Source organism: Myotis nattereri (assembly GCF_964212035.1).
Source record: "Myotis nattereri genome assembly, chromosome: 2".
NCBI classification, from domain to species: Eukaryota; Metazoa; Chordata; class Mammalia; order Chiroptera; family Vespertilionidae; genus Myotis; species Myotis nattereri.
In genome coordinates this window covers 141,869,726-141,883,311 of record NC_138076.1, presented here as the reverse complement: position 1 = coordinate 141,883,311, position 13,586 = coordinate 141,869,726, and the positions used below count along the sequence as shown (strand labels likewise).

The window sequence follows — 13,586 nt, the reverse complement described above, 5'->3', positions numbered from 1 at the left end:
GATATGTTAGTAGTATAAAATATAGTAATTGTACATTTTAAGCACAATTCACGAAAAAATTTTGATACTTAAAATTTTAATATAGAAATCATTTAAACAGTAAAAGAAAAGATCCAAACTGATATTTATAGTCCAAATACAATAACTGAAGATTATAACTTTCTGTCAAACTTCCTCTAATTTCAAGACATTCTGCACATATTTCATAATGCCCTGTCCCTCATAGACAAAGAATAGCCGAAGCTACTGTCAGTGTAGGTGTATTTTAAATTGTCTCTCTGTGAACAGAGATTTCCTCCTGCTGAGACCTGTGTCTTTCTTGTTATAGTGCCTCTATGATCAGTTGGCTACACTTGTGAGGTGCTTACTTTTGGCAAGAGAATGAAAGTTTTTATGACAATGAGATTGGTCAGAAATGAATGGACTCATGACCTTGCTCAGAACTCAGGCTTTTAGAGTAGCCAGCTTGCTTAAGTGTTCAATAAGTAGTTGCTCTTCGCAGTTGGTTCAGTAACTTCATTCTTCTTGTTATTGATGTACAAGTTGATTTAGGATACAGCTACTGGAGATAAAAACAAATATCTATACAGTGATAAGAACAGCTTAAACAACTACAGGTAGCTGGTTAATGCCCTGAGAACATAATAAAGTGTTATTATTTCCCTCACTTTTTATGTAATTGTTACAGTACTTTTAAGTCAAATGTTTATTCATCAGAATATGGTAAGTATGGTTTCTTTCAGTTAAAGGTGACTTGATTTCTAATTGCTCTATATTATTAATATACTTTGGAGCTATATTTATTGAAAAGTGAAACAAGATTTTTTTCTGAAGATTCTCACACCTTAGCTATTTATTTATCACTTAAAACAACATTCTCTGCTGCGTAGATTTTAGAACGTCATATGTTGTGATTTTCCTATGAACACTTCCCTGCTCAGAACCTCCTGCTCCACAGCTTTTCAGAATGTACAGTAACGATGTCGTTTTTCTTGTACTATTTCAGGCTTCCAGGACCTTCTAGGGTGCCCGCCGCGGGCAGCAGCAGCAAGGCCCAGGGAGCCTCTAACTTAAATAGGAGAAGTCAGAGCTTTAACAGCATTGACAAAAACAAGCCTCCAACGTATGCAAACGGCAATGAAAAGGGTAAGTGTCAGCCTGTTACCGCATGATGGCGTCAGTCTAACTTACACGTATCGTTACAGCATGATGACATTAGTTGAACATATGTGTATCCTAAATTACATACTAAATGCGACATTTGAGCAGTGTTACAGCTTTTGGAATGGAAATGTTACCAGTGAAGTTTCCTGTGTTTTCTAACTGCCACTCCTGAATTCCAGCTTTCTTCAGGGCTTTTCTTATCTGAAGATCATTTTAAAGATACAGACTCATGTATGTTTTAGTGGTTAATTGTATACAGAGTAAGATCTCTTTCTCAAATAGTTTCTCCTGGAGGCATATAAATAGCATTTTCTTTTGTCTTCTCATGTTTTATGAACATGTATCCTGCAATCATACATCTATATTAAATTATCTGAATCCTTAGCTTTAGTTAACATAAATAAGTACCATAGTGTTTTGGGCAATTAAGGTTGGAGCATAAACATTTGAGGGATAATTATGATGGGTATTTAATCTTTGAAACTTGTAAAGAAACAAATTATTCATGTTTATTTTATTTTCTTGAAAGAATGCATAATAGAAATATTAAAACTCAAAGTAATCAGCAAGAAAGAACACAGTGGAAGTCTGTGCTAACGTGAGGTTATATGTTAACTGTATGATGCACAGTTTTCTGCAATGTCCATAATGTGCATTTAAAGAGGTGCTGGCTTGATGCATCTCACCGTGGAGCATGGGTACAAGCAAGCAAGTATGTAGTTTACACCTAAATCATGAGAAAAATCAAGATCCTATACTATTGTAAGCAATGTGACTGTGTGAGGGACTACGGCATTCTGCTGGATTTTGAAGTAGCTTTTTCACATCAGTAGAACTTAAACTTCTCTTCACAATATAGAACTCTACACGCAACAAGACATGAAACTCAAAAGTGACAAATATGTTTAGTTAATGTAACAGTTGGCAAATTTCGTTTAACTAATTTAACCAGGGAGAAACTTTTTGCTCAGATTACATTTCAAGTTGTTTCCTAGATGATTTGATTAGGCAGCTTTCTCTTACTCAGACAAGTTGACTAGGAATTAAGTACTTTTGTGAGAATTTCCCATCATTAATACAAAACTGGACAGACCATAAATTCCTGAAAGCAATGTGTTTTTGTTTGTTTTTATTGATTTTAGAGAGGGAGAGAGGGAGAGAGAGAGAGAGAGAGAGAGAGAGAGAGAGAGAGAGAGAGAGAAACATCAATGATGAGAGAGAATCATTGATCGGCTGCCTCCTGAACGCCCCCTACTGGGGATCGAGCCCCCAACCTGGGCATGTGCCCTTGACTAGAATCAAACCCAGGACCTTTCAGTCTGCAGGCCAATGCTCTATCCACTGAGCCAAACCAGTTAGGGCAAAGCAATGTGTTTTGATTCTGAAATAGCTCCAGTTTTTTAACCTAATGGAAAAATAAGAAAATAATGGGTATTTGGAAGTTAGGTGTTTGTCTTCAAGATATAGAATAAACCATTGATTGAAGAACCTAAGATGTATTACCTACGACTTCTCTTTTTCATGGGGGAGAAAAAGGAGAACAATTTCTTATCAGAAAAACATTTCCCTCGTTTTGAGGCTTCCCTGGAAAGTGTCATGCAGAGTCTGTATGTAATGTGAAATTCTAAGGGAAACTAAACATATATGGAGTTGTCCTGAACAGGCTGCTTAAGTATCCAATTTAGCTATGTGATACTACAATTATATGGTATTTTTCAGGCAATTACTAACAACATTGACAAAGAGACCTAGAAATGCTTTAGATGACCTAACACTTTGATATCATAATGTATCTGAATTTTCCTGTTGTGTGAAATAATTTTTAAAAAATGTCTGTTGTTTAAAAGTAAAAATCCAAGGGTAGGCAAGCAGTCATATATTTCCATAGTCTCTCAATCGCTCAAGTATATTTAGGAAGCAGTGCTAAATTAGAAAATAGCAATACTTACAGTAACCACAAGGTGGAGACAGATGACATACATTTTAAGGTTCTTGACCATGAAAAGCAGATACCCTTAGGTCCAAAACTAGAGCAAAAAAAAAAAAGTTTTCATGGCGAGTTAGCCATTACTTTTAATTTCAACTAACTAAAAACTCCAAAATATTTAATGTGTGTGATCTCACATTCACAAATATTTACAATACCTCAAATAGTCATTAAATGCCCAAAAGTTGCCAATAATAACTTTAGTATAAATTGTATAATACGATATAACATATCTATCTGGAATTTGTTTTACATGCTACATGGCATTTTCTGTAAATAAGGAGTTACAAATTTATGTCAATTTATCCAATATCCAATATCAATGTTTCTAAATTAATATGTGTGTCATGATATTTTATATTTCAAAAACAGAAATTATGAGAGCAAATAAAACAATAATAAACATTTCATATGAAACTATTTATAATTTGTTCTTTACACTATTCCAGTGGCATATTTTTTTGGTATGAATATCTTATTTAACCTTTTTGACATGAAGATTTGTAGTGGTGGCATAACTTATATAACAATACAAGATTCCATCTGCTGACAAGTTGATCTCTGTCAAAGCTAATTTGCATACATATCCTGGCCATAACTAAATGAGATTAAAATTAAATAAGAATTTTCAAATGTTATGGTATTATAATGACAGGATTCAGACAGTACTAACTTTAGTATTCTAATTCTAATTGCTATTCCTTTAAATTCTTAGAAATTATAACTCTTAAAATTAATAAATTAGGAAATTTTTCTAAAGGATTAACCAAATTAAACTCTCATGTGCTCCCTAAATACTTGTAAGTATAAATATACTTTCTTCCTTCTTTTACAAGTCTTAGTTGATGAGTGATATGAATGTATTGAAGAATCTCTAGAATTTATAATAGACTAGAGGCTCAGTGCACAAAATTCAAGCACTTCAGGGGGTGGGTCCCTCAGCCCAGCCTGCACTCTCTCACAGTCCAGGAGCCCTTGGGGGGTGTCCAACTGACGGCTTAGGCCCGCTCCCTGAGGCAGTGGGCCTAAGCCATCAGTTGGACATCCTTAGCACTGCCGCGGAGGTGGGAGAGGTTCCTGCCACCGCTACTGCGCTTGCCAGCCATGAGCCTGGCTTCTGGCTGAGCAGCGCTCCCCCTGTGGGAGCACACTGACCACCAGGGGGTAGCGCCTGTGTTGAGTGTCTTCCCCCTGGTGGTCAGTGTGCATCATAGTGACCAGTTGGTCCACTGTTCGGTCAATTTGCATATTAGCCTTTTATTATATATGACAGTAAAGGTTTATTCACAATTAAAACAATTCCATTTCCCTGTTGAAAGTACAGTAGCTTTTCACATATATGGGATTGTAAAATAGCTTATTTGCAAATTGTGTGACATCTAATGAAAGGAAATCATAGAAAATCATAAACTGCACTTCAAAAGATATATCCCACATTACTTTAATAATAATGTTCATTTCAGTGTTTCACTAAATGAATTAAATATCAGTGAACATGGCCATAGATCAGGGGTCCTCAAACTTTTTAAACAGGGGGCCAGTTCACTGTCCCTCAGACCGTTGGAGGGCTGGACTATGGTTTAAAAAAAAACTATGAACAAATTCCTATGCACACTGCATATATCTTATTTTGAAGTAAAAACAAAACAAAACAAAATGGGAACAAATACAATATTTGTATTTGCATGTGGCCCACGGGCTGTAATTTGAGGACCCCTGCCATAGATTATCACTAGAAGAGAAGGCTGAAACAGAAATGCTGTAATAGAAGGCAATGTCCTCTCACCAGTCTGTTGAAATGGGAAAATTTTTTCTCAAAACAAGTGGTGAAAAAAAGATAGCATTGTTTCTAGAAAAATCATTTCTTTTGAGAGTCCAAATTTATTCTCTTGGTGACCTGCCATTTAGAAACTAACAATGAATAAGTAATATGTCCTGACACCAGCATTTATCACTTTGCCCATGTACCTGACAAGAGTACCCTAGACAGATATATGCTTTAAAGAAACATCAAATATTTGTTCACTGGGAATCAGGGATCTTAAGAAAATGATGCCCTGATTCATTTGGACATACACTTTATGTTCCTGAAGTAAATTATTATAAGAAATCATTCTTGTTTGATAAAATCTGGATAAGTATGAAAAAGTTTAAACAGCTTGGAATTATTGGGAATGTTAATATTCCTAGCTCTATCTGGAATTTAGTTTCTAAATGATGATCTGTAAACACTTATTATTTCACAGTTTGTTAGCAGAGAGTTATTTTTCCATGTTGCTAGGAGACATACCCTAGCACCAGAGGGCATGCTGCCATCTTTTCCTTGTTTCTCCCATGTGACATGTACGTTGTACCTGTGCATTGACTGAAGACCACACATCCCGTCTTCTCCTGGGTCCTGATGTAGTATCTTCTGGGTGGAAGTGTTTACTTTCATTGACACAACATACATCTAATAGGATCCATACTAAGAATTTAGCAACATTTTCAACTAAACTTTTGAAAACTATAAGGTTTAATGTGAATGTTGATTAGCCATGGAATTTTGACTGCTATAAACATAGATATCTAGTTCTTTTTTTAAAAAAAATATATTTTTATTGATTATTTTACAGAGAGGAAGGGAGAGGTATAGAAAGTTAGAAACATTGATGAGAGAGAAACATCAATCAGCTGCTTCCTGCACACCTCCCACCGGGGATGTGCCCGCAACCAAGGTACATGCCCTTGACCAGAATCGAACCGGGGGCCTTTCAGTCCACAGGCCGACGCTCTATCCACTGAGCCAAACCAGTTAGGGCAGATATCTAGTTCTTAAGTATTTTTTCCATTTTTCTTTTAAGGGAATGTAAATCCTTTGACACCCCTTCACCCCCGAGATTAACTAATTTAGGAAGTACTTTTTTTAATTTAATTTTATTTTTAATTGATTTTTAGTGAGAGAGGGAGAGAGATAAACACTGTTGTGAGAGTGATTCATTGATCGGCTGCCTCCTGCACAACCCTTACTGGGAATCAAGCCTGCAATCCGGGCATGTGACCTGACCGGAAATTCCACTGGCATTTCAAAACAGGATGACACTCAACCAACTGGCCAGGGGTAAATTTTATTTTTAAATTACAGTTTACATTCGATATTATTTTGTTTTAGTTTTAGGTGTACAGCATAGTAGTTAGACATTCATATATTTCATAAAGTGCCCCCCCCCGATATTTCCAGTACCTATCTGGTACCATATATAATTATTACAACATATTGCCTATTCCCTATTCTGTACTTTACATCCCCATGACTATTTTGTAACTACCAATTTGTACTTTTTAATTCCTTCACATTTTTCACCCATTTTCTCCAGCCATCAGACTTTTCTCTGCATCTGTGAATCTGTTTCTGTTTTGTTTGTTCATTTATTTTGTTCTCTAGACTCCACATATAAGCAAAATTATATGGCTTTTGTCTTTCTCTGACTGATGACTTATTTCACTCAGCATAGTATCCTCTAGGTTCATCCACGCTGTTGTAAATGGTAAGATTCCGTTCTTTTCTGTGGCTGAGTAATATTCCTTTGTATATATGTACCACAGCTTTGTTATCCACTCATCTATTGATGGGCACTTGAGTTGCTGCCATAACTTGCCTGTTGTAAATAATTCTGCAATAAACATAGGGGTGCATATAATTTTTGGAATTAGTGTTTTGGGTTTCTTCAGATATACACCCAGAAGTGGAATCACTGGGTCATAAAACAGTTCCATTTTTTTTATTATTTGAGGACACTCCTTACTGTTTTCCCATGTACACCAGTCTGCATTCCCACATACAATGCATGAGCCTTCCCTTGGCTCCTCATCCTCACCAGCACTTGTTGTTTGTTGACTTGTGGGTTGTTGATGTTTTCAATCACTCTGTAATGACTGTGAGATCAATGAACTGTTTTATTTCCTTTTCAAGGCAATGCAGATATATTTTATTTATATTCCTTCACTGATTATTTAATTATGTATTTCGCCATGACTTTTATTTTCTTAATACTTAAATAAGCCTGAAAAATAATGTTTACATGATAATTTCAACTTACTCTTTGGGATTTTCATGAGGCAACATAATTAGGTACATATATCAGGTGCTATGGTTAAATAGACACGGGAGCATATGTTGTTTGCTCATGTATAAATGCTCAGAGTGAGGTGTATACATATTATACATGCCTATACAGAAATAGCATACTTTTTTAAAACTGGCTGGTGAATGGAAGCTTCCCTAAATTTTACAATACTCCACCAAGTGGCACTCTAACATTGGGAGTGGTACAAAGTAAGCATGTGCCGAATGCACAGGGCCCCTAGGATCCATGTTTTTGCTGAGTCATAAAATTGATGATGGAGGCACTGCACAAGCAATCATTTATGGAAGAGAGTTTGGTGAGGTGAACAAGGGGCCAGCAGGTTATAGTATGTATATATATTTGGATTTGAATGCTACTTTTTTGTTTTTACTTTTTAAAATGTTCAAAGGTATTTTGGTGTGTATTATGAAATGAGAGTCTAAATGTATTATTTGCCAAACTAATTGCTATGGCCACATTGATTAATGATTTTCTCCCTTTCACAGTGTCCTGTGATGCTTAAATTGTCCTAAATTTAGCAGGAGACAAATATATCACTGAGTGCAATGCTGCTGCACAGTGAATCCTTTCAAAAGAATCCTGCTGTTGTCATCCACATGGTTTTTACTTTTGTTACCATTTGGGTTGAAAGCTGGTTTGCTTCCATTTAAGTAATACACTATTCAGTGAGGAAGAGGAGATAGTTGAGTATGTTCCCTGTATCCTTTCTGAGGCTAATAACACTGTTGGCACATCGAGCTGGGCTCTAGAGCAGCAGTTCACAACCAGTGGGACGTGACGCCTTTGGGGGTTGAACGACCTTTTCACAGGGTTCGCCTAAATACATCCTGCATATCAGATATTTACATTACGATTCATAACAGTAGCAAAATTACAGTTATGAAGTAGCAACGAAAATAATTTTATGGTTGGGGGTCACCACAACATGAAGAACTGTATTAAAAGGTCGCAACTTTAGGAAGGTTGAGAACCACTGCTCTAGAGCAAACTAAAGTTCCACAGAGAAATCTCCTAGATGAGGAGGAAAGGAAGGGAAAATGGGAGATATCTGTAATACTATCAACTAAAAAAACTATATATATATATATATATATATTTCCCATATGCCTATTGTGGCCTCCACATTTACCTCCATGTACTAATTTTAGAACTACATTGGCATTTTCCCCAGGTCATCAGTGTTATTGTTTTGCAACATGAGATCATTAAAAATGAACTCTGGGATTTTTAGAATTTAGAATGTAATGTTTTAGAATTTAGATGTTTTCTAAGCGTGAATTAAAATATATTCTTGCCCAGTTGGCATGGCTCAGTGATTGATTGTAGATATATGAGCAAGAGGCCACCAGTCCGATTCCTTGTGCGGGCGCATGTTCAGTGTTTCTCTCTCGTCGATGTTTCTCTCCATCCCCCTCTCCCTTCCACCCCTCTCTCAAGTCAATAAATCATATGAAAATAAAATCTATTCTTATATCAATTCTGAAGGAAGGCACAAGCAGGATGCCCAAGGATATAATATATCGGTGTGGGCAAAAGTAGGTTTACAGGTATGAGTAAGCAAAACAGTGTTTATTCTTCTGTTATTATTTATTAATCATTGTATTGTCATTTGTATTACAACTGAAACCTACTTTGGCCACCTACATATATTTCACTGAGTAGACAGTATCTTTATGATGTTCTCCTCATTTATACACTGCTCATTGAGGAAGAAAGCCACACTTCACAAGTTACCCAGTTAACTTCACTGTTGTGCCCAACATGTGGCCTTCTGGAGATCTGTCCCAGAAGAATTTCTGGACATACAACAAACATGGAAAGAAGAGAGAGTCAAAAGCCTCCAAATTTTGGAGTCAGATGAGTCCCAATTTTCATTTTTTTTTCTAAATTTTGCTATCTGTATGAATTGGAACAAGTTGGTGTGTCTTTCCAAGCTTCAGTTTTCTTATTTCTAACAGGAGAAATCATGAATATAATGCAGATTATTATGGCTTTCAATGAGATACCATATATGATGATCTTTAAATCTGATACCATGTATGAGAGTACTTGGAAAAAGCAGGCAATTGATGAATTACATTATTTGTCTGTAGTGGAGTTGGTGATAGCAGATATGGAAATGGGAGAAGAAGGGGAAGGAAAAGAGAGGAAAGGAGTGGAAGAAATTTTTCCTTGAAGGCCAGAGGCAAGAAACAGTGCTGTAGGCACAAATAGGCCCTGAAAATGCAAGATAAAATCAATTGCAGAAATGCCTTTACATAAGTACATTAGGCATCTGTTCTTTTCCCCATAGCTAGATAGCAACTCATTCACAGTCAAAAGCTGAGTTATTAACATTCAGAAATATCTCAGTTTGACCAGGGACTCAATATCTAATCTAATAAAAGAGAAACATGCAAATTGACCACACCTTTGCTATGCTCCAAGCCACGCCCACCAGCCAATCAGAGTGACTATATGCAAATTAACCAAACCAAGATGGTGGCCAGCAGTCACGGAGTTGGAGCAAGCAGGAGGCTTGGCTGCCCCGGCGATGGAGGAAGCCAAACTTCCAGCCTGCCCTGGCTGGCTGTGGCCTCTGCTCAAGGCAACAATGTTTCAATTATAGAAGATAAATAAATCCCAGATACCTGCTTACAGCCAGCCTCCACTGGGAGCTTGGGTGGCTGGGGGCCATGGGAAGCCTGCAAACAGCCATCAGCCACTCACCTACACTGGCCAGGCACCCCCGCAGGACCCCCCACCCTGAAGGGACTGTGGCCAGCCTGAAAACAGCCATCAGCCCCTCACCCAGGCTGGCCAGGCACCCCAGCAGGGACCCTCACCCTGAAGGGGCTGTGGCCAGCCTGCAAACAGCCATCAGCCCTCACCCAGGCTGGCCAGGCACTCCAGTGGGGACCCTCACACTGAAGGGGTGTGGCCAGTCTGAAAATGGTCCTCAGCCCCTCACCCAGGCTGGCCAGGCACCCCAGCGGGACCCCCACCCTGATCTGGGACACCCTTCAGGGCAAACCAGCCAGAACCCACCCGTGCACCAGGCCTCTATCCTATATAACAAAATGGTAATATGCAAACTGAACCTAACAACAGAACGACTGGGAATGACTGGTCACTATGACACACACTGACCACCGGGGGGGGGGGACAGACGCTCAATGCAGGATGTCCGACTGCAGCTTAGGCCTGCTCCCTGCTGGCAAGTGGACATCCCCTGAGGGCTCCCGGGCTGCCAGAGGGATGTCTGACTGCCAGCTTAGGCCCAATACCCCGGGGAGTGGGCATAAACCAGCAAGTAGACATCCCCTGAGGGGTCCCAGACTGCGAGAGGGCACAGGCCGGACTGAGAGGATCCTCTCCCCACCCCCACGCGTGCACAAATTTTTGTGCACCGGGCTTCTAGTTGACTATATAAATGGCACAGAGACTAGAATTTGTGGTGACACCCACTCTGTAGGAGCTGTAGATGCTGTCATTTCAGCTAGGGTTGTTATGCAACCTTCACTGAGAGGAGTCTGGAGAGACTCATTATTCCAATGCCCTCCTGATGCACAGCAGCTTATGATTTGCCCTCTTAATGAAACTTGAAGCTCCTCATTGCTGCTATATAGAGACAGGCTGGGGACAGATTTCAGTTGAGCTTAGAGAAGTGTCTTATACGTGTGTACTCATCTGAGAATAATTTTAAAGCTGTTGCTGTGACCGTGATGGTGGATGTTCTAATTTGTAGTCCCTCCTGTCTCCGTTTTCAGTGCAGTTATATTGGAATTCCTCTTCTGTACTTGAGCGCTGATCGCAGTCTATCTAGCTAATGTCAGCACTTTTCAAAAGCACCTTGACTATTTTTTCCACCCTTTCCTTGCATTGCCACCAAAGTTCCCAGATATGCCAGGGTAGGAGTTCTCCTGACTTCTTAATCCAGTTGCATAAACATGCATGACGCATGCTAAATATGTGACTAAAATGATGAAATAAAGGACATTAGGGAAACCTGATGGGCCGCTTTTTGTTTTCTGTAATCCCTCGCCATAAATTGCCAAACATCCAGGTGAATGTGGAACTGGCAAAGGTTTCGAATGTTCAAAGAGTGAAGAAAGTTAATGCAACACAGCTATGGAACATTTAGCAAATTTAGCCAGTCTGGGTACTGCCATAAGAAACAAGCCTTTGAAACTGATAGTACAAGCAATTGCCAGGATTTCTGAGTCTGTTAAACTGTTGCTACTCAGAACAGGGTCTGTGACCAGAGCACTGGTGGCATCTGGAAGCTCCTTAGCAATTGTAGCATCTCAGAGCCACTGCAGACCTGCAGAATCACGTGGTGGGCGTTTAGTGAGGTCTCTGGTGTTTCGTGTGCACAGTACAGATTGAGCACCTCTATGTGAGCCTCTATGTTAACTCCTCCGCAAGAGTAATAGAGCTTGGGCTTTAGGGACACACAATGTGGGCTCAAATCTGAGCTCCCAACAAACTCCTCACTAGTGGTGAATGAGTTCCTTAGGCTCTCAAAGCTTTGTTTCGACAAATATGAATTAGAAATAGGAGCCCTTCCCACCTCATGGGATTGTTGGGACACTAACGTGAGATAATGCAGTTGAAGAACCTTCAATAAAATGTCAGTTAGCATTATTATATTTGTAGTAATTATTAACATTATTTTCATTATAGAATAAAATATATTACAAATAACGTTTGAGAGCCATGTAAGAAAGTGAGGATGAATTCAATATGATGCCATTATCTTTCCCTTAACAATATTCACAGCGTACTATGCTTTGATTGGGGGTGGAGGGCAATGTTTCTCTACAACTCTGCGTCCCAATGTATGTATGTATGTATGTATTTTTTTTTTAAAATATATTTTATTGATTTTTTACAGAGAGGAAGGGAGAGAGATAGAGAGTCAGAAACATCAATGAGAGAGAAACATCGACCAGCTGCCTCCTGCACATCCCCCACCAGGGATGCGCCCGCAACCCAGGTACATGCCCTTGACCGGAATCGAACCCGGGACCTTTCAGTCCGCAGGCCGACGCTCCATCCACTGAGCCAAACCGGTTTCGGCTATGTATGTATTTTTAAATATAAATAGAACAAAATTTTCACATAGTTCCCTAAAATAATTCTATAAAAGTTCCACCTGCTTCAAATGCTTACATAATACCCTTAGCTCATCTGTTTTGACTTTATTAAATATTGTACACTGCTGGTGCAACTCTGATTCTGACCATTTTCTTTCCTACTTCCTAGTCATTTAATATTTAATATATACCTTTCATCATGTATAAGTCTGTTTTCTTTCCTCTGACTACATTATGTGGTGTCTTAGACTGTCTTGCATAGACTAGCCACTCAGTAAATTTTAACAGATGGTGTGCATAGATTAAAATTCTAAAGATTGTAGGAACTGAATAGCATTGATCAATATTGCTGGAATTAATAGAAAAATAGAGGCATATATGTTGGACAAAACTCACAAAACAGTGAGGTCATGAACATGTACACAATTCAATGAAGTTAAGAAAATTCACTGTTTGGAGGTGTTCTTAGTTTTCAGTTGAATCAAGGCAATTAAGAAAGAGAGTTCACTTGATATAATTCAACTAAAGACATGACTTTGATAATCACTATTTTCTATAGTTAAGGAATCTACACTAATAAAAGAGAAAAATGGTAACTGGCGTACGGCGATACTGTTTTCATTGGCTAATCAGGGCTATATGCAAATTAACTGCCAACTAAGATTGGCAGTTAACTGCCAACAAGATGGCGGCTAATTTGCATATGTAGGCACAATGCAGGGAGGCGAAAGGGAAAGCAGGAAGAAGCCCCCTGCCACTGACAGTGATCAGAAACCCAGGGGGGAGCTAAGAGCTGGGGGGGCAGGGCAAAGGCGGCCCCAGGGCCGCCTTTGCCCTGCCCCCCAGCCATGATCGCACGGTCGAAGCTGGCAGTCCCAGGAGCTAGGGGTCCCTTGCCTGGGCCTAAAGCGAAGCCCACAATCGCGGCGCCCCCCGCTGCCACTGCAGGTCCCCGCTGCCCGGGCCGGATGCCTAGGCCAGAGGCATTAGGCCTGGGCAGGGGTGGAGCCTGCAACCGCGGGGAGCTGGGGGTCCCCTGCCCAGGCCTGACACCTCTGCCGGAGTCCTCAGGCCTGGTCAAGGGGCCTATCCGGTGATTGGTGATCGGAGGGTGATGAGGGTCAACTCCTCTGGCCGAGGCATCAGGCCTGGGTGGGGGGCGGAGCCGTGGATTGGGGGGATATGATGGTCCCCTTGCCCAGGCCTGAAGCCTGGGTCAGAGGCATCAGG

General features: G+C 39.7%; 1 protein-coding gene across 1 annotated transcript in view; it reads left to right on the top strand.

Annotated features, from left to right (window-relative positions):
• NAV3 (neuron navigator 3) overlaps window positions 1-13,586 on the top strand; it is a 350,115-nt gene that overhangs the window by 141,548 nt on the left and 194,981 nt on the right. Inside the window, exon 7 of the mRNA XM_081083380.1 lies at window positions 1,007-1,146. Within this exon, the coding sequence (XP_080939506.1) occupies window positions 1,007-1,146 (140 nt within the window). The remainder of the gene's footprint in view (window positions 1-1,006; window positions 1,147-13,586) is intronic.